General features: G+C 36.5%; 1 protein-coding gene across 2 annotated transcripts in view; it reads left to right on the top strand.

The window, feature by feature from the left end:
- LOC311091350 (NACHT, LRR and PYD domains-containing protein 3-like) overlaps positions 1–26,929 on the top strand; it is an 85,441-nt gene that overhangs the window by 52,639 nt on the left and 5,873 nt on the right. Inside the window, exons 12-14 of one of the 2 annotated variants that reach the window (XM_084127260.1) lie at positions 11,561–11,734; positions 24,639–24,812; positions 26,077–26,250. In XM_084127260.1, coding sequence (XP_083983386.1) covers positions 11,561–11,734; positions 24,639–24,812; positions 26,077–26,250 — 522 coding nt within the window. The remainder of the gene's footprint in view (positions 1–11,560; positions 11,735–24,638; positions 24,813–26,076; positions 26,251–26,929) is intronic. The other variant, XM_084127261.1, reaches the window with a different exon arrangement.

Below are 26,929 nucleotides of genomic sequence, written 5' to 3'. Positions count from 1 at the left end.
ACTTAAGAGAGCAGCCAGAAAAATGGAGCGCAACTGGAAGAAAACAAAACTAGAGGTATTTCGCATTTCATGGAAGGAGAGCTCAATTACTTACAGAGAGGCTTTAAAAGCTGCTAGATCTGCTTATTTTTCAACCCTATTAGAAGAAAATAAACATAATCCTAGGTATTCATTTGAAACAGTGGCTAAACTAACGAAAAAGAAAGCTTCAAGCCCAGAAGTTTCCAAGCAACACAGCAGTAATGACTTTATGAACTTCTTCACTTACAAGATTGATAATATCAGGGACAAAATTATAACTATGCAACCGTCTACTAAAGTATCGCATCAGGCAGTGCATTGTAGTCTCCCGGAGGAAAAATTTGATTCATTCGTTGCTATTGGAGAGGAAGAATTTACTAAACTCATTAAATCATCTAAATCGACAAGTATGTTAGACCCTATACCAACTAAGCTACTGAAAGAGATGCTTCCAGAGGTCATAGATCCTCTAATTAATATCATTAATTCATCTTTGTCTCTAGGATACGTACCAAAAAACTTTAAGCTGGCTATGATTAAACCGCTTGTTAAAAAAACGCAACTTGATCCTACAGAATTAGTCAATTACAGGCCGATCTCGAATCTACCTTTTCTGTCAAAGATATTAGAAAAGGCGGTATCCTCACAACTGTGTTCCTTTCTTGAGAGAAATGATATCTGCGAGGATTTCCAGTCCGGATTTAGACCGTACCATAGTACCGAGACAGCTCTCGTTAGAGTCACAAATGATTTGCTCTTATCATCCGATCGTGGTTGTATCTCTCTATTAGTGTTACTCGATCTTAGTGCTGCATTTGACACCATTGACCACAACATTCTTTTAAATAGATTAGAACATTATTTTGGCATTACGGGAAATGCACTAGCATGGTTTAAATCATACTTATCTGACCGTTATCAGTTTGTAGCAGTAAATGATGAGATGTCTCATCGATCACAAGTTCAGTATGGCGTACCACAAGGCTCAGTACTAGGACCGCTGCTGTTCACTCTGTACATGCTACCATTAGGAGATATCATTAGGAAACATGGAATTAGCTTTCACTGTTATGCTGACGATACTCAGCTCTATATTTCTTCAAAACCTAACGAAACTTATCAATTCACAAAATTAACGGAATGCATAGCGGATATAAAAAATTGGATGACTCGTAATTTCCTACTTCTAAATTCTGAAAAAACAGAGTTTCTAATTATTGGACAAAAAACTTCCTCACGTAATAACCTAGAATACTGTCTAACACTTGATGGCTGCTCTGTTAAGTCTTCGTCGTCGGTTAGGAACCTGGGTGTGCTCTTTGATACCAATCTTTCATTTGAAAGTCACGTGTCTAGTATTTGTAAAACCGCATTTTTCCATCTTAAAAATATATCTAAATTACGTCATACAGATAGTGCCCAACCAGAATGAGACTTTTACCGCCGCCGTTCCCGCGGCGGCAAAATTGGGATGTGTATTTGCTGCCTTTTACCGCTGAGTGGCGCTGTAATCACGGACTTTGAAAAGTGTCAGTTTATTCTCTTTATGACGTAATCTGCCGCGGCAGTAATCTGAGCTGATTTCACAGATAAATTCAAGATAAATATTGTGGTTAAACGAATTCAAATTCATTAAATTTAAACAAAGTAGACACACGTTAACATTGTGTGCCAGGTTTTTCTATAATTTGAAAGGCTATGTCAATAGGTTACTTGTCATTTACTTCGTGTTATTTTAATGTGTTTGTAGATTCATTAACTGAAACATAACAGTGAAATAAATTAAAATAATTTACCGTAAAATTAAAACATTTTCAGGACTTGCAGTTACTAACCGATGTTAGTCGGTTTAAGCATTCTTTGTTATATTCAGAATTAAATAGGCTTACATGTTGTTATGATTATCAATTGAATTCTTTAATAAATAATCAACCACAATGCCTATTAGCCTACTACTGCCGCAGCAAAAATAAACCAGTCGAATTTCAAAGTCGTTCGCGAAATGATTAGGCTATACCGGGTGCCGCAAGTGACAGGGCAAAACAGCAGCAACTGCGGCATTTTAAAAGGTAAGTTTCCTATCTGTTTATTTATATATATATATATAAAAAAATAAAAAAAAACATGGCGCAAGATCTTGTAAAAAAAAAAAAAAAATAACCTTTTTCATTATTTGAACAAAAATGAGACTGATTGAATAGCCTATGTAAAAATATAAACAAACAAAGCAGAGAATAAAACAAACTTTTAGGGAAAAAATATAGGCCTATTATGCTACAACAGAATTGGTTAACATTAACGAAAGCAAAATATGTAAAAATACATTTCAAACAAAATAAAACAACAAATTCGTGGCCGAGTGGTAGGCTATAACTTACTTTTCAATAATTCAGATGACACGGGTTCAAATCCCTAACAAACATGGGCTACTTTTTTATTATTAATGCAGAGAGATTTGATAGTTCTAAAATATTGCTACACCATATTGTTTTTTTTCTCCTATAGCCTATATTAAATATTTTATATTTATAAAATAAAATTACCATTCATTTCCATTTTACATTAGGGACAATTTTTATCCAACAGAATGGCTGAATTAACATCTGCATAATAATAATAATAATAATAATAATAATAATAAATAAACAGCATAAGGTCTTGTAAAAACACTTTTTTTTCGACACATAATTTCGAGACAGTAAATTGCCAATGTTAAAAAAATAAACAAATAAAAAAGAATATAAACTTTTAAAACAGAGAAAATAGTAGACCTAGGCTATTCAGACTATAGCTCTGTGGTCAATGCATTAACAACTTTGCAAAGTGTCAGTTTATTCTCTCTATTGCGTAATCTGCCGCCGTGCCGCGGCTCATTGAGAGCGATTGAAAGCTGGTAGCAACTCGATTCAAATGAAACATTGAACGAATTCATAATCACAATACTGAAATTACTGAAATTAAATTGAATAATGAAAAATAAATAAAATCAACATAAAAAATTGCAATAGAAAAATATTAGGCTACATCAATGAGGCTTTGTATGAGCATAAGTCGTAAGTATAACAGTATTCAGATGATAGCTCTGTGGTCAATGCAACAACATGAGTCTTTCGGAGCTTCAAACGATCTGAGATCGAATCTCAGTGTAGCCGACATTGTTTATGTTTTTCTGTTCTTGATGTTTAAATATGTATCTGTTTATTAAAGTCAATCATCTTGTTTAATTATCAATTGTACATTACAACATAAATTTTCTACATTCCAGTTGAGCCGCTGCAAAGACGAAGGAAGACTGTCAGCCGATTGCACTAGAAAATGAAGATGATGAAGCTCGTACAGCTTCAGATCGAACAAATCAGAAAAAGACTTTCAATACAGTATTGCTTTCAATTAAAAAAATTAACAATGAAAATGTAAAAGAAAAAGAAAATTAATTAAGTTTGAAAACCCATCGCACATTTCAAGGTATGAATAAAGTGTCGGGACAGTTTATTTATTTAAACAGGGTTGCATCGATTCGATATAGTTTATTCCCTTTGTGATGCAAAATAAGAAACACAGAATCTTATTCTTGCAACATATTAAATTTCTATTGTCAAAGAAATTGCAGCTAAATTAAAAAATGAAAACGGTACAAAACGAAAAAAGTTCAAAGCAAAATAAATTAAGAACAGGCGTTTTTCTTTGCCTCTCTCGCGCTGGATTTTTTTTAGTAAGTTTGGTCTCCCTCACTGCGCGCGGCGGGTCTTTCTCGAAATTAAGCATTTCAGCGTATAAACACCATACAGCTGATAATACTGTATATGTCGCTGTGTGTCATCCACACAAATCACTAAAGAAAAAACTGTAACAAATAGCTTTTGTTCCTTCAAAGATACAACATGCCTTGCTGAATTCACCTTACAATAAAACGAGGTGGGTCGCGAATTAAAGAGCTCTGTATCTGCTAAATTGAAATTGTGTGTAGAAAACCTTTAAATACAATCAATAAAACTACAATATATAATTTAATAAGATATAGGGCCTACTGTACATAGGTTATGGACTTTTGGAGATTTTTAGATTAATCCTTAAAAGAATTTTGCCTTTGCCTGCTCATCAGGCTGGCTCCGACACTCTCCATATGAAAGACGGAACATTAACACCTCTGTCCTGCACCCCCACGATAAAGCAACTATTGCCTTCTCCAAACCCCCCACAGGCTAGCTGAGTTTGCAAAACAAAACAAAGAGTTTGCCACTCGTCGTGGTGTGCCAAAACACTTCATTATAAACTTCAATATTTCATTTAAAACAATCTCAAAACGCTTTGTGACATTTTGAAAAGCCGTGGATGCATTACTGCCACTGGAACCATGAACCCAAATACTGGTTCTGATTTTATTGTTTGTCGTTTAAACGTCATATAGGCTGAGGTCATATATATATACATAATTTTTTTTTAACAGAACTGCTTTTGAAATTACGATTGGAATTATTATAGGCTACAGAAGTAAAGTCATTGTATAATATTTGTTCCTTAGTGTAAAATGGAAGTGCGTGGTGATTTTATTTTGTAAATAGGCTATAAGCAAAAATTATGTTTTAGAACTAGACAAATCTCTCTGCATCGACTATAAAATGCATTAATAGGCTAATATAAAAATATCAGTAGTCCAAGTTAGTTCGGGATTCGAACCCGAGTCATCTAAATGATCGTATCGTAAGTTCAACCACTCGGCCACAATTCACTCGTTGCGACATGGCCTAACGTTCCAGTGTGTGTTCGCTCACACGAGCGAGAAGCGCTCTTCATTCAAATGAACGCGCCGCCGCATTTGTCGAACACTAATTCAACATGCCAGAATAAAACCTGGCTTAGAACAATGCATAGCGCCACTCGTCGTGGTGTGCCAAAAAAATTACAATAATTTAGTTTCATTTATTTCAGTGTTAATGTTTGAGTTCAAAAAATCCTCTACAAATTAAATCAACACAAAGTCGTCTATAAGAGTCCTTTATAGGCTACGTAAAAAAGCAAAGTCTTACTTTGCTTAAATTCGATACATTTATTTTCAGTAGGGCCTAATAAATTTGTAGGGATGTAATTTCAGTATGCTTTACCAACGCTATGTATTCAATTAAAGTTCCAAGAGGTCTGGTCTCTATATTTCCTTCCCAGCTGACACTAATATGCAAGTGCACAGCAAAAATCACAACTTGTGCTTGCTGCGAACGCAAGTTATTTAAGGTGTCTCAACTGTACACAGTCTACCCTACAGTGTGAATTCGTTACAAGGTTTCATTTAATTAAATTAATGTGCAGCAATTTGTACAAATAGAGTCTATAGGCCTACTATACTGTTGTAGCCATTAAATAATCTCATTTAGTATCATATTTGTTAAAATATTATAATGTTATTTTTTTCCATCTATGTTGAATATGAAAAGTGAACAGCACGAGTAAGATAGGATGCATTAGGCTATATCGAGAGATGGATATGGAGTGGGTCAGACATGATTTTGACCACTTCGTTAAGTTTTGTTTAGTAGAAAACCTTTCTTTAAAGTGAATTTCGTTTTCTTTAAATTGTATCTTAATTTTAATCAATTTTTCATCAACCAATTGTCTGGATTTAATAGGTAAGAGAAGCAAATATAACAGACACTAATCATGGAGGCGCCCGCGCGGTCACTTGCATTGCACGTCAGCTGGAGCGCATCTCATCCTCCTAACTTAACGAAACTCAGCGTATGCCTCATACAGACATGATAAATACATCAAATACACAAAGCTTGAAATGTCTTCAAACGAAATAATTCAAAACGAAAAGAAAAAGGCTATAGGCTACTCTCTGATTATGTCTTTATGTGCATTTCTCTCTAGGTGCGTTCACTACAAATATGGCGATCGTCAACTTCATCTTTGCAGTCGACACTGTCAGAAAACACTAGTTTATTGATACAAATCAATGCACGCATCACCGGATTTACAAATACACATCTTGCCTGTTGCACGCACACATAGCCTATTATGTCGAAAAAACAAAATATTATGTTGAAATAACATTATTATTAGTAATACATATTTTAGAATATTTTATTAAATGCTGATTGTTGCGCTTGTTCAATTTAATAAAATTAAAACTTTAATTGTGATAATTAAAATAATTGAAAATTAAATATTTAGTGGCCAAGTTTTGCTAATTTCTTATATAGGCTATTAAATGCCTATTGCCTATATTAAGTATATCATATTAAGACAAGGCATATATTAAGTTATTTTAGCTGTTATGAGAAAAAAAAAATCTAACGAAATCTAAAATCTAAATCTAATAAATCAACGCCAATTCAACATGCCAGAATAAAACCTGATTTTTGAACAATGCGACTGGTTTTGAAATCACTATAAATTACTATGCAATTGTATCGCTCACGAGAGCTCTTCATTTATCTAATTCCTCAATAGAATAGTAAAAATATTCAGCGTCATTGCTCCTATATCGTCTCTGTTTTTAACTTTTGATTCTATTTTTTCAGTTCTAAAATTGATTCTATCTTTGGTTCTATTCTGTTGTAGCCTAATAGGCCTATCTATATATATGAAAAATATGCCTATTAGGCTTAGGGTTTTATATTTAACCCACTTACATTTTAAAATACGGCAATTGCTGCTGTTTTGCACAATGTCCCTTTGCGCCACCTGGCGGTCATTTCGGGAACGACTTTGAAATGGGGCTGGTTTATTTTTGCCGCGGTGATTTCGCCGCGGCGGCTGGCGCGGCGGTAATAGGCATTCTGGTTGTCCACCTACTGTATGCTCTCATTGACAAATGCGGAACAATTAGTTCATGCGTTCATGACCTCAAGGCTAGATTATTGTAATGCTCTACTGGGTGGTTGCCCTGCACGCTTAATAAACAAACTACAGCTGGTTCAAAACGCAGCAGCTCGAGTTCTTACCAGAACCAGGAAGTATGACCATATTAGCCCAGTTCTGTCAAAACTGCATTGGCTCCCTATTAAACATCGCATAAATTTTAAAATATTGCTGATTACTTACAAAGCACTAAATGGTTTAGCTCCGCAGTACTTGAGCGAGCTCTTAACGCATTATAGTCCGTCACGTCTATTGCGATCTCAAAATTCTGGCCAGTTGATAATACCTAGAATATCAAAATCGACTGCTGGCGGTAGATCCTTTTCCTATTTAGCACCAAAACTCTGGAACAGTCTTCCTACCATTGTCCGGGAAGCAGACACACTCTGTCAGTTCAAAGCCAGATTAAAGACACATCTCTTTGACCTAGCATTCACATAATACATTATAGACTTCTATAATTTAATGTTAGGCTGCATAGATTAGGTCAGCCGGAACCGGGAACACTTCCCATAAATCCTGATGTACTCGTTACATCATAAGAAGAATGGCATCTACGCTAATTTTAGTGTCTGTGTTTATCCCGAGGTTTTCCTGCAGCCTGCCGGATCCAGGCCGTATCCAGATCTGACGAAGGACCTTCGCCTGGACCGATGACAACGCAGTGCTGAAGTGCCAACTAGTCTCTCCCTATGGAGGATCCCTCTACCACTCTACAGATAAGGCGTTGTCGGGGAAATTCGTTTCGCGTTCCTACCCCAAAGCAACAAAATAAAATAAAATTCTTTATCAAAATTTATAAGGAAAGACAAGTACTTTGTTTAGGCTTGGCTTGTAGGGAATTCCAAACCTGCGTATATTCAAACGCACATAACTATAGAACCCATTCTAAATGCGCATGTGAACGCCATCAGCGTTTCTCACAGGTTCGCGTTTAAAGTCTGTGTAGAGGGAATGGTGTCGTCTTAGCGGCCCCTAATTTAATAACAAATTATCGTTGCGACGGAAGCAAATCAAAACTAACTTTAGATGGAAAATAACTTAACTCTGCTATAAAGCCAAAACAACCTCTGTTACCCTAAATTGTCCGCTTATCTCTGTAAAGCTGCTTTGAAACAATCTACGTTGTTAAAAGCGCTATATAAATGAAGATGACTTGACTTGACTTGACTTGACTTAAAAAAAACTATATGAGTGTGGATTAGAACCCATAACCTCTGACACGCTTGGCAAAAGTTCTGCCCCTGGACCATTTAAATACACACTTAAAATAGTCAGATCAACATATAATAGGCCTTATTAAACGACTAATTAAACCCAATCAATGTACTATTTAAATCGATTGCTGGACATCATAATGTTATTGTACATACATCTGTTTTATGATTTAGCATTGTGTTACCCCCCCCTCCCCACCTGTCCCACTTACTTTTTAAAACAAAGTTAAGCCACTGAATGTAATCGATACATCTGTTAGTTTAACCCTCTGGGGTCTAAGGTGTTTTTGGGGTCCTTGAGATGTTTTGACATGCCCTGACATTTGTGCTTTTTTCAGTTGCTTATAAACATATTAATGGCAAAGGTATAATTACACTCTATTTAGCACAAACAGGGCTACCATAATATGTGAGCAACATGTATGTACATGTTTGTAGAGAATAATGTTTATGCATGGTTATTGAAAAAACTAAAAATGAAAGTTTCTGAAATAAGGCCACAAAACACATACTAAATATGTGTCCAAAAGTTTTCAGAATAATGCATTTTGTCGCCTAGAGTTTTTTCTTCAAAATGATGTGAAAATCATCCTGCCTAATCATTCACATAAAACAATACATTGATTTAAATTTTGTAAGACACTTTTTGTTTGGAAAGGCAATATGCGTGTGGGCGTCATGAATAATGACGCCAACACCATCATGAATAATGAGTGATTTACACCTGAGAAGACAACGACCAGCATAATGAGCCTTTCATTCAGGTGTGTCACTGAGCCACAAGAAACAATGCAAGGACAAAATAAATAAGTATATATATAATACAAAATTGGTTCACAGTTGGAAACACAGTTGTTGATTTTCCACAAATTGTGCTTGCAAATTGTTTAATATCCAATGTAAACATTTCTAGTAATTGTGCTGTTAATTGTTCTCATACTGTATCTTCAGAAAGTTTTGGAATATATTCTCTACCCAAATGTGTCACTAATAAAACACAATAAAAATAATTTAAATAGAAGGCTTATATCGACCTTTTAAGATTTTGTTTACATCTATCCTTTTATATATATATATTTTAAAAACTAAAGTATACATTTTATCATATTCAAATTTTATTCAAAGTTAAGGATTCATTAGTTTGAATATAGCCTACATTGGAACAAACACTAACATCTTAGCTGATGACTTTATTTTTGACAAAACATAATATATATAGAAATTTAACATACTGTATATATATATATATATATATATATATATATATATATATATATATATATATATATATATATATATATATATATATATTAAAATATTTAATCACGATTAATCACATTAATGTCATAGTTAACTCGCGATTAATTGCGCATTTTTATCTATTCTAAATGTCTCTTGATTTCTTTTTGTCCCATTATTTTTTCTCATTTTAATGCTCTTATCAACATGGAAAAGTTGATTGGCTTGCTTTGTGCAAATGTTTTTTATTGAAAACAGCATTGGCATATACTGTAGCGTTCAATTTCACACTTACATTATAATCTCTCACACAATGTAACACTGTCCATCAATAAAAGGGTGAAAGAAATACTGACGAGGTCCTGATATTGACGAGGGGGAGGAGAATTCGCATCAGCTGTGTGTGTGCTTGGTCATCAAGTGGTATTTCAGACTGGACGTGCTTTGATGATAGCTCAGTTCACAACGACAAAACACACAGATCACTTTGGTCTTGTCAATTGAACCATTTGCCCACTTTTTTTAAATTAAACTTTCCATTCAGAATTTTATTGGCATCCATTTCGGCGTCTCACGCTCATCATTCATCCACTCAAAAACGTAATGTTAAAGGGGGTCGCACAGTGGACGAGAAGCGAAGCGCAGCGCCTCGTATTTAAAATTTGAACACATTATTCTCTATGAGTGTACACCACATCAGCGTTTTTATTGTTGGCCATAAACTGAGAAAGTGCGCGTCCGATGTGTGATACAAGTTGTCCTAGACACGGCTTCTCGTCCACTCTTTGGCCGGCTCGCAAGCCCAAACAAGTGCGTGCCTGTTGTTTTGTTTCCGGTCTAGCTAGATCCGGTGGTGTTGTAGTTTTAGTAACGTTACTAGTTGTTGCAAAAGCATGTGAAAAAAAACTATGTTAATCGCGCACTAAAAAAATGTACGCCGTTAAAATGGGTTTGCGTTAACGCCGTTAATACCGCGTTTAACTGACAGCCCTAATATATATATATATATATATATACAGTATATAATATATATAACATATGAGCAGAAATTGACAACATTATAAGCTTATTTGATGTGGCAGTATTTTACAGTAAAAACTTTATAATCTATCAGATTTTTCTAGTCGATTTACTCATCTCATTATAGCAATAGAGTTTGGTAAAAGCTGTTCATTCATTCACACACAAAAACGCAATTAATTTTTAAACAGTATTTTTGCCAGCTGTAGTAGCTACACAACATTATATAACATTACTATTATGAGGTTGAAAAGACCTTTTGTGAAGCTGTTTCATGACAACTCTTTGTGGGTCAGCGGCTGCGCCAACACAGATTTGAATGTTGCGATATGGTTTAATAGACAGAGGAATTGGAAGAAGATCGTGTGGGTGTTTGAATGGAGATCACAGTATTTTAAGGATGAATCGTGCAGCTCTACTGTCTTATCTCTCTCTCAGCATATGAGTTGCGCGAGGGCTTTTCAGTGTATTCAGTTTCACGTCGCTTGTATGTGATCTAAGCATAATAGACACACATATAGGTTGTTGACAATAAAAAATTATGAAGTTGAACGATGTTTGATTTTAAGTCTGTCAAGAATTGTTTTGGGATGATTTTATGTATTTTTATATGTAAAGTCTCAGTCTCTGTGGTCTTAAGAAATTTCAACCCTGGGGTCGTTCAGAGGTCCTAAAGAAGATCTCTTTTGTATATCTGTCATGGGATCAAACAACCTCTGTCGTTATCTTGGTCGGGCCCGAGCTGTGCCATCTCTGAACCAATCAGTCTTTTCCAAACTATCTAACATTGACAACGGTCTTCCTTTAGTTGGGCTCATCTCTTTGAAGCTTGCATGGCCATAAAGTTCTTACTGGGGGTTTTCGTTGGTTGGCGTAGATTGGCTGGAGCCTGGATTTTATGGTTCTGGATTGGTGATTTGGGGTCTGGAGTTTTGAGTTCTGTGTGGAAGTATGTCTGAACAAATCAACTGGAAGATTCATTTGTGTTTAGTTCACCCTCAAATCCTACACGTTTTATGGGGACTTTCCATTGAAATAATGTTTTTTTTACTGTACTAACTGTATATTCAATCCCCTAGTCCTAATTGATGTATTTTAACAACATGAACTAATGAGTATTTTGTATGCATTTCATATTGACATTATTATGTTATTTATTTTTTGTGTTATGTTTATCTTTTAATGTGTGTCATTGTTCTCTACAGGTTGTGGGAGTGTGGTGTCACAGATGAAGGTTGTGCTGCTCTGGCTTCAGCTCTGAGATCAAACCCCTCACACCTGAGAGGTCTGGATCTGTCTGGTAATAAACTAGGAGACTCAGGAGTGAAGCTGTTTTCTGCTGGACTGGAGAATCCTCACTGTAAACTGGAGATACTGAGGTAAGATCATCCCTACCATGAAGACTCGGAGTAAATAAGGATTAATATGTAGATAGTGTATACAATATATCTTTGGCTTAAGCTTCATCCGGTGGTTCAGCGACAGATTCCTGCTTAAACCGTCAGATCCTGCCGGAGGTAGAAGGCAGCAGTGAGGAGTCTCCCTGAAGAGGAACATTTACTTTATTATGAGTTCACATAATGAGTTCGGGCAGCGCTTCTGGGTTGTACATCAGAACGTAGGCTCACTATTGGCCAGCATCACACGCATCACACACATGACCATCGGCTAATAGTAAGCCTATGTTCTGATGTACAAACCAGAAGCGCTGCGCTGTTACACTACATGAACTCACTTAGAGAAACACAGAAGAAAATGAAGAGTTGAATAAAGTCATTATTTGTGTTTGTTTTTTGCGCACAAAAAGAATTCTCGTTGCTTGATAAACTTAAGGTTGAGCCACTGTAGTCACTTGGACTATTTTAACAATGTCTTTACGAACGTTTCTGGGATGGCAGATAGCGATTACAGAGAAGCCTATGGAGGAGTGAGCAGTTACCGTTGACTCGCGCTAGCCTAGCATCAGCGAACTATGGAAATGGAAGGACTGGATGAAAATTTTTGAAAATTGTTTCCACTGATAAATAACACCCAGGCTAACTTGGAAATGAGGTCTGATGTCCAAAAATCCTGAACCACCCCTTTAACATTAAGACTCATAAAATATTGTTACATACCAATGCTATATAGTAATTCTCACTTTTTTAAAGTGCCATGGCTCAAAAGGGCTCAAGATACTGCGTATCCATAAATGTAATGCATCTACAGCAAAGAAGTTGAGCAACATCTCCATTTCCACCGAATTACTGATGTCTAAATCATGCATATTGGCCCCATGTTGAAAAGTGAGTCCTGAGCTAAACACACATACACTGATGTCTAAATCATAACTACATATTGAAACTATGTTGAAAAGTGAGTCCTGAGCTAAACACACATACACTGATGTCTAAATCACACCTACATATTGGAACCATGTCTAACCTTAACCCTAACACTAACTGAGTCATGAGCTACACACACATACACGGATGTCTAAATCACACCTACATATTGGGACCATGGTGAACACTAAGTCCTGAGCTACACACACACATACACTGATGTCTAAATCATACCTACATATTGGGACCATGGTGAATACTAAGTCCTGAGCTACACACACATATACTGATGTCTAAATCAAACCTACAAATTGGGACCATGGTGAAGTGTGAGTCCTAATCTAATCTCCTAATAAAACATTGTTACCTTGTTTGAGATCGGCATCGTCCAGGTCTACCATAGAGGGGGATTTAGGTGTGCTTTCTGGGAGCCTATAATGAAGCATTTCAATAATCAATTATTCAAGTCTTTAACTGAATAATAAGAACATGTCAATGCTTAATTGTACTACTTTGCAAGGCTATTTTAACCTGTTAACCGTTGCCAGTGCGCCCGCGCACTGAAGCGTCTTTTTTTTTATTTAGTTCAAAGTCAGATTTAATGTTATACCTTGACAAACTATGCATCATTAAAAAGATATAAGACTCAGGTTTCAGTATTTGACCACTATTGTATTCTGAGAAACTTATAGTGACAGTTATGTCTTAATTTGTGTCAGGAGTTAAGAAATGAAAAAATGAGTCGATACCTTTAATATGAATTATGAGCGTCAGCCGTTTCATTCATAAAAAAAACTCTGTGCTGTCGTCATGACAGCGCTTGACAAAACAACGTCCCTCAGGGCTTTAGCTCAAAAATGTGCAGATTTGAAGAAATATTGATAGATTCTCATAGATTTACATCATATTTCTATAGACAGGAATAATATTTACTGAATTTATACTCAAATGCGTCGATGTAATCATTATGAGCGTTTCATACTCTGATATATTGTGTTTTCAATCCATACCAGTATTATCTATATGCACAATAATAGTCCATATATGGAACATGAAGAAGAGCCATGATCATGTGACATTCCATGAAGCCTAGAACACACACACAGTGTAATGGATTGCTGGATGTAACATGCAGATAAAGACGTTTTGAAGACAATAAACATGATTGCAATGATATTTGATTTGCCTGTGTTCTTCAAGCCATGCCAGGTATTTTCATAATGATAGATTATATTTATAATGTAATGCTAATCGATATAGACTTTATCATTGTACAGAACACTATAAAATAATATATTTTCTGTCTGATTTTTTTTATCTGAAGCCAAATTAGATCACAGAATATTATTTAAAACACTCGACTTGCGTTATAAAGTAAGTTTGGAGCACAAACATGGTTTTAATCTCATAAATTGTTGTGTATTGATGGTGTGCTAAGCTAACATGCTAGCTAGCCCTAGGTGCACCTGCTACCTTATTCTTTTATGATTTTTTTCTAAATAGGAATGCTTACTGAAATTATTCTTTATTCAAGAAGGACATTTGATACAGTTTCAAATTGAAGTGAGAACTTTGATAAAATAAATTAGGGATTGAAACTCTATGAATAGCCTGTGAATAGCCAGTCGTTAGTACCTATAATGCAGACAAAAGAAATGCATATTTAGAGCCATAGCCAGGCTGGAGAGGTGTGAATGTGTGCAGGGGGAGACTGAGACTGAATGGGGCTCGTTTGCACCACAAAACAATAGAGACAAAAGACTGAATGGATGCTTAGATGATGACTAAACATCAACAGCATTTTAGAGTCTAATCAAAATAAAGTCACATGACATGATCTTGAAAAACATTTAACTAAATACAGAGTTTTAGACTTATCTCCAGATTTGAAATATAACATGGTCACACATGGCTTTAGCTGCAGTGCATTTCTAGATTGCTACAGTGCCAACTTCAATTTTATTTTCATGAGGATGTTTCATAAAAATAAATTTCTAATAACTTTACACAAATTTGAAGCTATTTATAACAATTTTTTTCATTATGACAATAATTAATTCTATATTTACAATAAACTGCCAGGTGTCAGCTTTCAAATGAGATCATACTTGTGATTTTAGTACCAAGGGTTCATGAACTGTATCTGTTTCAGTTTGGGTATGTCATTTCTGGGGATTTTTCAAAAGTGGGGTTGCAGCTTAACAGGTTAATTCTCTTAATATTGCACTCCAGTATCTTTACAACAAATGTGGTATTCTTATTATTATATTATATTCTTAACTTTAACTTAAAAGCAGACAAAGATTAGCAGAGGCCAAGACATTTAGCCTGACTACGTCAGACTTCCTACTTCCGCTCAATTTCATTTCGCTTCTGTAGTCAGTCTGAGATAGCAGCTTATCTTTCAGTTTTCCAGTAGCCTTCGGACGGCCGGGCCAATCAATGAACAGAGGGCGGGCTGAGAGCCGTGACGTAGATGCTGATTGTACCGTGGATGCGTAGATTTACTTCACATAATCTGCAAAAGTCGTTCACAGCCACGTTCACTCCGGTATTTCGCTCGATGGTTTTGTTTTCGCATCATACATGTGTTTACAGTGGAAGTTAGATGCGGCTGAGCATGCGCATAACACACGCCATAACCAAACGTCATGTTATTGGCTTATGGGTAACCAATGATTTTAAACTTCAGTCAAGCGCCCCCCCCCCCCCCCCCCCCCTGCGCGAAAGAAAACGCTTTTCAATTGTGCCATGCCAGACTCTGTCTACAAAGCAAAGCGAAGTAGCAGAGTTTGGTATTACCAGGCTACAAGACTTTAGTCAAGTGAGTTACTATACATTTTCTTATACCCTTTTTCTTTGAAGACACTTGGAGTCCCTCGTCTTGAGGTCCCTCGTCTTGCAGGTTTCCTGCTGATAGTGGAAAAAAACAAGCAACAATCTAAAGTACACAGTAGCTACGTTTACATGGACACAATCAGAATGAAATCAATACGATTGATGAATCCGAACACAGTGTTTACATGAATGATAAATAAAGTAATCGGGTTGATGTGCACGTTTATATGTCATAAGATTCAAATCGGATCTGATGTTTTGACATGCGCACACTGCACGAATATACAGAGTTTCCCGCTTTTCGCGCATAAATATTCTCCTCTATTGGTTCTTTATTTGTTTTAAACAGCAGACGTAATATTATTTCATCTCTGGTCATAATTTAGAGCATATTAACCGTTTTGCCATGCTGCTTATTGATCACGCAGTAAAAATGCCCCTGCCCGCGTCCAAAACCAGACGTCTGTGGATGAGAATCCAAAACAAGGACTGGTGGGATGTTGTCCTGCTTCACTTCACAGACGCGTGAGTGAAATGAGAATTTTAGAATGACGGGAAACGTATTAATTTGACACTTTATTCAACAGGAAGAACAGCTCGTTCCGCTCGTCATACGTCATTACGCTAGTTAACGTCATTGCACATGCGCAGTCTTTTCAGTTTCGGTTTTCAATCCGATCAAGTGTTTACATGTTCTCTCGATCGGATTACAAAAGGGATAAACCACCCCTTTCAATCCGATCGAAATTTCATTCGGATCGAGCTCAATCGGATCGATTAAGGTGTTTACATGAAGGTTTTTTAGTCTGATTGAGCCGTCAATCCGATTATAAGTGTCCATGTAAACGCAGCTAGTGACTCATGCAATCGCTGAAATGTACACTTTCTATCCAGCGTAATTTTCCAGAGTAATGAAGTAAAGGCAGAGCTGGAGGAATAATAATGTATAGAATTGGAATAAACGCATGTGTCATTCACATGATCCTCATACTCATGACTTCAGCAGCTTGAAGTTAACGGTTCTGCCTCATCACTGGAACTGTTGTTGGACACATCCATTTCATCTGATTAAGACGAAAGCATAAAGCTGCTGAATGCCACAATCACACCATTTCTACTTCATTTTCTATCGATGTGGCCTATCACAAAAATCTGTGAAGCTAAACTTCTAGTATATTACTTCCGTATTAAATTACCTGCCAATGTTTGATATTTTAGGAAATATTGACAACACTCCTAATACTCTACAGAATATACATTATTGTGAATACAACTAATCATGATTACCAATTGTGTTAAAATGCATATTAGACAATTATATTTACCTTGTGGATCTATTGTTATACCATCTATTCCTTTACCCTGGAGTTCGGGCAGTTTCCCTTTTTCCATTGCAATGAGGAGTTTACTAATCTTTGCAAGCTGTAGAGTGCTTTCAGGGAGGCGGTAGAACTCCTGATGAACTCTGATATCATGGCCAAGAAAGTTGGCCAGTTGATCCATCTCATTGTCTTTAAGGTTTAATACTGTGGACAATGTAGCTACTTGCTTACGCAGCTTTGTTGAGCAAGGGGCATCTGGATGCTTTGCTCCACTGGCTTGGCCGTACTGGCGAATACAGTCTGTACCACGATAATGAGACAGAGCACCTGGACGAGCAAACAAATGCTGGTTCTCAACAGGAACTTGACACTTTTCTCTCATGTTTACAAGGAGATCCATGGCCACTACCATATTAGGGGTCAGCAACACTGGTTCAGGAAGGTACCCTTCCCCCTCTTACCACGTATTTCCACCTTTGGAAGTACCCACAAAGCTCGGAAGTCCCACAGCGATATCTTTGTGCATTGGTGCCTGGTCTCTAGACATGTAAGTTTGAATATTCATCTTGGAAACCTCACCCTCTCTTCGTCTATTAAAAATAACAATCTGTGTTAGTATGACTTTACAAAGAGTGGCAAAGTTTTTGCCATTGGGTTTTTCTTGTAGGGCATCCACATACTCCTGCTGTTTTGAGTTCAAAAATGAGTGCAGTGTTTTGAGCTACTCTTCATCCAGAGTAGTCAGTGCAGCTGCAGACACTACCTCATTCCATTTGCTTTTATACCAAAGCCTGAAGTTTCGTGCAGACTCTGCAGCCGTGTCGCGTCCTTACATCAGTGCATTGCATTCCATGGAGTTGGCAATCTTCACCAAGCTGTCTCCAAGCTTCAGTGCCAGTGATGGAATCCTGTAGGTGTTTGTCTCCTCACTGAATCCTGACACTGCTCTTACTGCTTTTATAACGTGAGGAAAGTTGCAGGGTTGGATGAAGTCCTCCATATTATGAATGGATGTCAGTGATCTGGAAGTGATGAGCAACCTTGCTACTTCCCTCATTTTCTTTCTAATGTAGTCATTTCTTCCTGAATGTAACTTCAGCCTGTTGTACATCTGCTCCCATAAAAGAAGAATGTATTGATCATTTCTGACAACATTTGAAACTTCATCATTCACCATCTCACAAGCAGTGGTCCATAGACTTTTGCTAACATCCACTGGCGGAGGAAGGGTCAAGCTGTTGCCCAGTGAAGTCATAGGTGGATTTTACTTCTTTGGGGCGTCTGCAAGCAACCATTTCCCTATTTCTGGTTTTTGAAACTGCAGCATTATGGGCAAAGTTTCCTCTACTTTTCAAAAGGCATAATCTCACTCTTCTTTCCTTTGACCTTTTATCGAAGCTGAATGCCTTAGCTACCTCAAATTCATTGCGATGAACAAACTCCAAGTGCCGTGTGATTTCTTCTTGTATCTATTTTTTTACACTTTAGTAGGCATCAGTGTCACAGATGTGGAACTGTGATAGGATGAGCTTGTACTCGTGTCTGTTGTACTCTTAATCTCTACAGCACCTCCCTTCACTGGCTCAGCATGACAGATATTTAGTTCTTTACTTTCACAACTGTTGTCTGATGAGCTACCGTTTGTATCAGGGACATAGTCTTTGTCACTGAAGTCAGAAAAGGAGGATTCCTCACAAGATATCTGTGGGGAAAACATTATTATATTAAATGCCCCATGAGGAATATTAAAGGAGAACTCCGGTCAATTTTAACATTGAGCTCATTTTTTTTGGAGTGATGTCAATACAGAGAACAACAACAAAAATCGGTGTTGCCTACACCGTGTTATCTTCTTTTTAAAATTTGCACCCTGTTGACTTCAATGGGGCAAGTTTTAAACCTGCTTTTAGCCTCTTAACATCCTTGATGTGTCATTACAAGTGCCCAGCCAATGTGAGTGATTCCTTCAGAGTGAACACGGGTGAATCTGACTGCAGTAGATGTGAAAGATATGAATAAAAGTGATGTTATTTCAGCCAGCGCACATACCTGTATTTACTTCCTGTTTTCGGTCGAAGTCCACAGTAGTCGATTGTCGAGTTCACGACGTGATCATAGGTAACTAAACCTATGCGCGTGAACTCAACAATCGATTCAAAGCAGTAATCCACTGTTCTGGTGCAAATAAAAACGTCACAGCGCAAAATGGTGCACACTAAAGAAAAAGTATGGAGACGACGAGTAGGCCTAACTAGTTAGGTTAGCTAAGTTACAGTAGACCTAAACCAATGCTCGCCTGGCCTGTCACGATAACTGTTTTTTTGTTGTTCGATACATTGTCCCAAAAATAAACTAATTACGACAAAAAATATTATTGTCATTTTAAGACAATTTTATGCCACTGAATATATAATCATAATATAAAAACATAATAATAAAAGTAGGCCTACAAACTTTTAAAAGACAGCAACCATTTAATTCTTTAGATCATAGAAGTAAAGTGTCAAAAATGAAATATCCTACAAGCAAGCAACAGATGTAGTAATTTTGCTGGTCTGTATATCTAGGTAGCTATCAGTATCAGTAATTTGTTTAATTGGCCAACGTTTTACAATTTGAAAAGATAAGAGTTTATAAAACAAGCTAGTTAACTTACAGCATTGATAAGTGGGATTGAGAAAATCATGATAACATTAAGTTGAATCTGCAGACTAACCATTTGATAGAGGAACATTGAAATGAAATTGATGGCATATAGTTCAAATTTTATACTTTATGAAGAATCCTGAAACAAACAGTAAGACAGAAGTGAGCAAATGCTGTAAGCAGCTGTGCTCTGAAGCTTTGACTTCAAAGAAATGTGATTCAAGTCAAACAGAAACATGTGAAAACCCCTTAGAACATGTTGAGTGATTTTCTGTGCAGCTTATGAAAATTAATGTGCTGCCAATAATAATGATGAAGATTATGATTTGGCTATTGTGATTGAATTTACCAATGGTGGACTGTAAAATAATACAGAGAACTGCTCATCAGTGGCTCTGTTTACTGTTTCGGGACACACTGTGTCAAGGGTGTGCAGTAAGCTGGAGTTTGAAAGCTCAATGATCAAACTATAGGCAAAGAGAGTGTTTTAATTGTGGTCAGCAGGGCCATTTAGCCCGTAATTGTAAATGGACACTCAGAAAAGAAAGGGATAATGTGAAAGTGACGTGTATTAATGTGGGTTTGAAAGTAGAACAGTATTTAAATGACGATATTAAAGTTTTCGTCTGAGAAAGAACTAAGAATGTGAACGCAGTGCTAAAGAAAGTGAAAAGAACGTGCAAGTAAATAAGGGAGAAAAGAAAGTTAAAGGAAAGTTTATAGATAGAAGTTGTAAGAAGATTGAAGGTTAAAAGAAGGTTGAAAGATTTAAGTCTTAAGGGAATCCTTTTGAAGGAAAGAGCTAGTGAATTGATGAATACAGGTTGATGTAAAATCACAGATAATGACTAAAAATATGAGTTGCAAAATACATAAAAGTAAAGGGATGCTTGTGTTTTAATGGAACACTTTAAAAGGGTTTAAATGATATAGAGAGACTAATCTCACAGATTTACAATGATAACTGCAAAAGATGCATCGCAAGCAGAGAGTGCTAACCTCGTCAAAGTTAGTGTGAATCCTAATTGCAGATTGATAAAATTGAGATGAAATGTGATCAAAGTAGGAACAGTATTACTGGATTAACAGTAGCTAAATGTGAAATGTGTAGAATGCATCTGATTAAACAAACAGATTGTTAATGTTTTGAACATGGAGGAATAGTGTTGACCATGAAAGAACTAGGAGCTGATGTTTTGGTTTCAAAAGATAAGCTTGTGATTGGCTGAAACAGTTTGTTCATCTGAATCTGGTGTGTGCTGTGGCTGAAACGGTCAGTGCGACAGAGACACAATCTGAGTGGAAATTTGTAAATGTTTTAAAAGTAAAACTGAATGACTTTAAAGAAGTCTTAAACGATAGAAGTGACGTTTTTGACTAGTTTAATTCAGGGCCAGTAACTTATTTGTCTCCATCATACAGGGCCGATAGCTCCGTCTACAGATGTAACAGTACACTGAATAGACGTTGTGATAACTAAATTTACTGAGTATAAACTCAGTATTGCGATTTTGCTGATTTGAAGATCTTTAAAAGATTTAAGTGATTAAATACTGTTGTTATTAACCTGTCTCCCTGTGTTAACACCATTAGGCAGTCCAGAGTGCTCTGGTGACTCTTGAATGTGCCTTTCCTAAGCTCCAGAAAACAACTGAGTCTGTTGAAGAAAACTGATTTTGTTATGGGGAAGAGCGGTTACCAGTGTGCACGAAGTGACTACTCAAAGACGGGTAAGAACCTTTGGCCAGAGGTCAACCTAAGGCAAGGGGGTCACGCCGACACTGGGCATCTGCTGAATGGAGGTGTTTTACGTGAGATGGGTATGAGAGTGGCGCTGATTGACTGAGTGGCCACCAGCATCAGCAGATCATTGAGAGGGGAGATGAGCTGTGAGAAGTTGTTTGTTTTTCATTATGACAAGTGTCTGTAACTAAGCCAGGGGACAACACCCTGAAGAGAAGAAAATTTTAGATTAAGAGCTAATGGGAATGGGCTTTCAAGAGCCAGCTGAGACCGTGAGGTGATTGTCATTATTTGTTGTGGAGACAGTAACAAAACTTAATTTATGTCAGGAACATGATGCTAGTTGCCTTATGGGCAAGGGAAAATTATAGAAGTGTTGATGTTGCGTCAAAGAACAGAACACAAAAAATTAGTACAATGGCAGCTTTTCCTTTAAAAAACTCCAGGCCTGAAGAGGGCAGAATTTTCCAAACACACGAGTGGAACTGACAGTTGAGCCAGCATTTCTGGAGGGACTGCTTTTACCTGCGCACCTGGCAGATAAGCATGGGTATAAAATGTTTGGGGTTAGCTTTTACTTCAGTCCTCAACCTACAAACAAGAAAGAACAGCTCATTGTTCAACACTAGAGACGCAACTGGTATGTAATATTTGGAATAATTTACTGTTGCATTCAGTGCTTAGCACAAATTCCATGTTTAATTCTGGTAGGAGTGGTGACTCCTTTTGTTGTGAATATTTCCTGACTGCAGATAATGTGGCAGTGATGTGTGCTAGATTAAGTTGAGATGTTTAAACATTTACTTTATTCAAAGGCATACTTTGTTGCTGTGTCATGCATTGTTTATTGTGTAAAGTAATGCATGTTTGTTTTCTGTTTTAAGGTTATCAACCTATTCCTCATTCCTTAGTCCTTAATTCTATGTCATTCAATTCATTTCAACTACTTAATTCAACTGTTTCAACATAATCAACCAATTGCATCAAAACCATCTGGAAGAAAAATAAAGCATTAAAAGGAATTGAGTTGTCCCTTTGCATCCTTCATGTGTTGAGCAAGCCGTTTTCAAGTTTGGGCAGAGCTGGACTTATTATAACACCTAGACAACTTGACAGTTGATTTTGAACTAATATGTCTATAAAATAGTTTTAACTACTGAAGGTCATTGGACATGGTGTTGGCTATATGAAGACAGCTTTTGTAGATTAAAGAAAAGTCTGGATAAAGGTTAATGATCAAAGGTTACTGTAATGAATTTATTATTATATTTTGTCTAAGTTACAGTCTTAGCTGTTGAAAAGATTATTTGTGTATAGTGAGAGAGACTGTTGAGTGGAGGAAGGGATGGTACTATATCTGTCTTTCTGTTATCGGCCTGCTAAAAGAAGCTGAAGCAAAATAATGATAATGAACCAAAACAACTCAGCTGACTTTTCTAAGAAAAAAAAGAAAGAAAAAGGAACAGACGTACTTTGAAACTGGTTAAGAGACCATGTAAAATTAGATAAAAGTCACAGGAAAATGTGAAGTTTAAAATCTTATTTAAAATTGAAATATGTTTAGAGTAAACACCAAAAGATATGAATAATGAGAATATGAGCGGTTCATAGTGAGGCGTGTGTGTGTGTGTGTGTTGGATGGTGACAGCATTGTATGTTTTATGAGTGTTAATTCATGTTTGGTATGTGTTAGTTCAGGGGAGCTACTCCGTCTGAATAGTGTGTATATTGTGTCATTAACTTCTGGAATGAGTGTTTTATCATTACAGATGTGTTAAGGCAAACTGTGAGAATGTTTTGTTTGTGGACGGCTCTGCCTTCAAGAACAAAACAACAGGCTCAAACTGTGTAGGATATGCGGTGACGACTGAATTTGAAATATTGGCCTCAGGGTCATTGCCCTCAAATTACTGTGCTCAAGCAGCTGAACTTGTGGCTTTAACAGAAGCCTGTAAATTAATGACAGGGAAAAGTGTAACGATTTACACTTTTTTTGCATTATGCATTTGGGGTAGCTCATGATTTTGGGGCATTGTGGAAACATCGAAAATTTTTGAAGTCAGATGGCCATCTTATTCTTCATGCTGGCTTAGTGTCCAGTTTGCTGGATGCTATTTTGTTACCTGAGAGGATTACTATTTGCACAATTAATAAAAGTTTGGTTTACAAAGGGATTCACAACATATGCTGAATTTTTGTTTGTAACACACAATGGAGAAAAGGAACTTCTAGGTACAGCTTGACAACAATGGTTGATGTGCCTACCATGTGTAATGCAATGTATTTCAGCTTTGGTAATGAGACTGGTGACAAAGACAATCTCATACCAAATGCTTTGAATGTCTAATGATGAGGATCAATTTAACGATGTACTGTATGTCCAAAACAAACGAAATTTAACGATGACACAGACAGCGGAACTGTACAGTGAAATGTATTAATTGATTTAAGATGTTGTTTTTCTTTTTTATGTTGTTTTTCTTTTTTTCTTTTCCTACTATGATAACCTACACTATTTCTTGTTTATACTGAGGTGACTGAGGGTCCGACCAATAGAGTTGGGGGTGCGATAACAGTGCTTATCCACCTAGCCCGGCTTTAGAATAAACCTTTACTTGCTTGCTATAAAATTAGGGGCCTTTTAATCTTTTTTCCTACAAGTTTAAAGAAGAGTGATCAGTTATATGAAAATCAGAGATGAAGAGTATAGGTGTGATATAATGACTTAAATTTGCTGTATTATTATTTTGTTTATCAATGAATGATAAAAAGAGGGGAATTGTGGAAGAAATTTAATATGTTCTATATGTTTGCATTTTCTTATATTCATAGAATCTTAGAAATATGATGATAATCAGATGAATGTAGTGTTGATGCATATTCTTATTAATATATGTATGTGTATGTCATTGTATATGACCGGACTAAAGTTAATGTGACTGAATGTATGACCGAGACAGAGAGTCTCCATTCAAGGGTGTAATATGATTAAGTATAATAGACAAATCTAAACAATATGTTAGTTTTGGCTAAGATGTATCTTGATGTAGCCTCAGGAAAACAACCTTGGGGGAGGAACAAATATAAAGAATGAAGGATGCCCCCACTCGTAGTCACACTCTGCAGGCACTTTGTAATGACTGTATGACTGCTGACCTTTCCTTGCAAGGGAATAAATAATTGTTAAAGACAATTGATACCTGTTTATCTCTTATTCAGTGATGTAAAATTGTTTGCCACTACAAGTACAAACTGTATATTCAATCCCCTAATCCTAACTGATGTATTTTAACAACATGAAATAATGAGTATTTGTATACATTTCATATTGACATTATTATGTTATTTATTTTTTAAGTGTCGTGTTTACCTCTGGATATAGGTTTAATGTGTGTCATTGTTCTCTACAGGTTGATTGATTGTGGTATCACAGATGAAGGTTGTGCTGCTCTGGCTTCAGCTCTGAGATCAAACCCCTCACACCTGAGAATGCTGCATCTGTCTGAGAATAAACTAGGAGACTCAGGAGTGAAGCTGTTCTCTGCTGGACTGGAGAATCCTCACTGCAAACTGGAGATACTGAGGTAAGATCATCCCTACCATGAAGACTCGGAGTAAATAAGGATTAATATGTAGATAGTGTATACAATATATCTTTGGCTTAAGCTTCATCCGGTGGTTCAGCGACAGATTCCTGCTTAAACCGTCAGATCCTGCCGGAGGTAGAAGGCAGCAGTGAGGAGTCTCCCTGAAGAGGAACATTTACATCTTCATATATTATTATCCCCCAAAAGAAAAGAAAACTAAGAGTCAAATAAACCGGACGAACTACAAACCAGACAACAGATGCAGGATCGGCGGCAGCGGTCCTGCAGTGATGACCGAAAAAATGATAACCACATTTTATAAAGAGTTGACTGTTCCTATAAAATTAAGTTTTATCGCTTTGTTTTGAATGTATGTGCGAGCGTTTCAAATCCTGCGCGAGAAAGAGCGCCACATCAGGCAAATCACAGTATCGCACAGCAGACGCACGTCACTTTCAGTTCAAGACAGCGCTCCAAAACCGCTAAATCTAAACCAAACACGCAAAAGTTCACCTCAAGAATGAACAAAGTGGTGTCAATGAGTTTGAAGTTCGGTGTTAGAAAAAACAGAACAAACGGAAAGAGAAAGCACAATATAGCTCTCTATATGAAGCATTTCCCAACTTCATTCAAGCCGCTTACAACTGCTGTTTCTGTTTCTGTTTGTGAGTTTTTTTATTTTCTCCCAGTCCTAACACACACAATTTCCTTAAAATGTTTACAAATACATTAAACGCACATACTCACACACACTCTCTCTCTCACACACACACATGCTGGGTTTTCAGGTTTTATGGGGACTTTCCATAGAAATAATGATTTTTATACTTTACAAACTGTATATTCAATCCCTAATCCTAACTGATGTATTTTAACAACTTCAACTGAGTATTTTTAAATATTTCATATTGACAGCATTATGTTATTTATTTTTTAAGTGTCATGTTTATATCTGGATATAGTTTAGTTTAGTTTATTTATATCAGGACAATGTGCAGTTACATTAAAAAGATGGCTGCACCAGATTTAGCATCATGCTAATTTCCATCTGTAGTCTTACACAATTAAAATTACATAACATAACAGAGTTAAAATTACATAACAAAGGCAATTAACATATAAAAATTAAATAAAAAAAGATGGTTAATACAATATAAAAAGGCAGTTTACAAAGAAGGTTCAATATACAAATATAAAGTGCAAATTACCAATTTGGCTATATAGGTAATATAGGCTTAATGTGTGTTATTGTTCTCTACAGGTTGTGGGATTGTGGTGTCACAGATGAAGGTTGTGCTGCTCTGGCTTCAGCTCTGAGATCAAACCCCTCACACCTGAGAGAACTGGATCTGTCTGAGAATAAACTAGGAGGCTCAGGAGTGAAGCTGTTCTCTGCTGGACTGGAGAATCCTCTCTGTAAACTGGAGAAACTGTGGTAAGATCATCTCTACCATAAAGACTCGGAGTGAATAAGGATTAATATGTAGATAGTGTATACGATATATCTTTGGTGTAAGTCCCATCCGGTCGTTCAGCGACAGATTCCTGCTTGAACCGTCAGATCCTGCCGGCGGTGGAAGGCAGCAGTGAGGAGTCTTCCTAAAGAGGAACATTTACATTTTCATATATTATAATCTCCCAAAGAAAGCAGAACTAACAGTTAAATAAACCGGACGAACTACAAACCAGACAACAGATGCAGGTTACAGTGAAGAGGTTTTTTAAATCACAAATATTTGGTGTAAATCAAACAGACCCTTGCAAAAGCGTGAGCATTTCCTCAAAATGTGTGTGTGCAGCTGAAAAGAGGGAAGTGGTGTGTGTTTCACCTGAACCAGGACTGTCACCATATCAGATTTATCACTATATGATTATCATGGCCAAAATGACACACAATAACAATATATCGCCATATCTATGGAAATATTTAAAAAAAATTATAACAATGCTATCAGTCAAATTCATCTTTACTTTGTTAATTGTGTTATTTTTGAAAAAGAATAATCACACACACACACACACACTAGGACTGGGGCGATACATCTAGACTATGGGGAAAAGTTAAATCATACACTTATACAGACTACATTATGTATAAGATGAGTCATATTTAC

Source organism: Abramis brama, assembly GCF_963993115.1.
Source record: "Abramis brama genome assembly, chromosome: 10".
Lineage (NCBI taxonomy): Eukaryota > Metazoa > Chordata > Actinopteri > Cypriniformes > Leuciscidae > Abramis > Abramis brama.
Note: the sequence above shows the minus strand (reverse complement) of the source record. Positions and strands in the feature narration are given on the sequence as shown.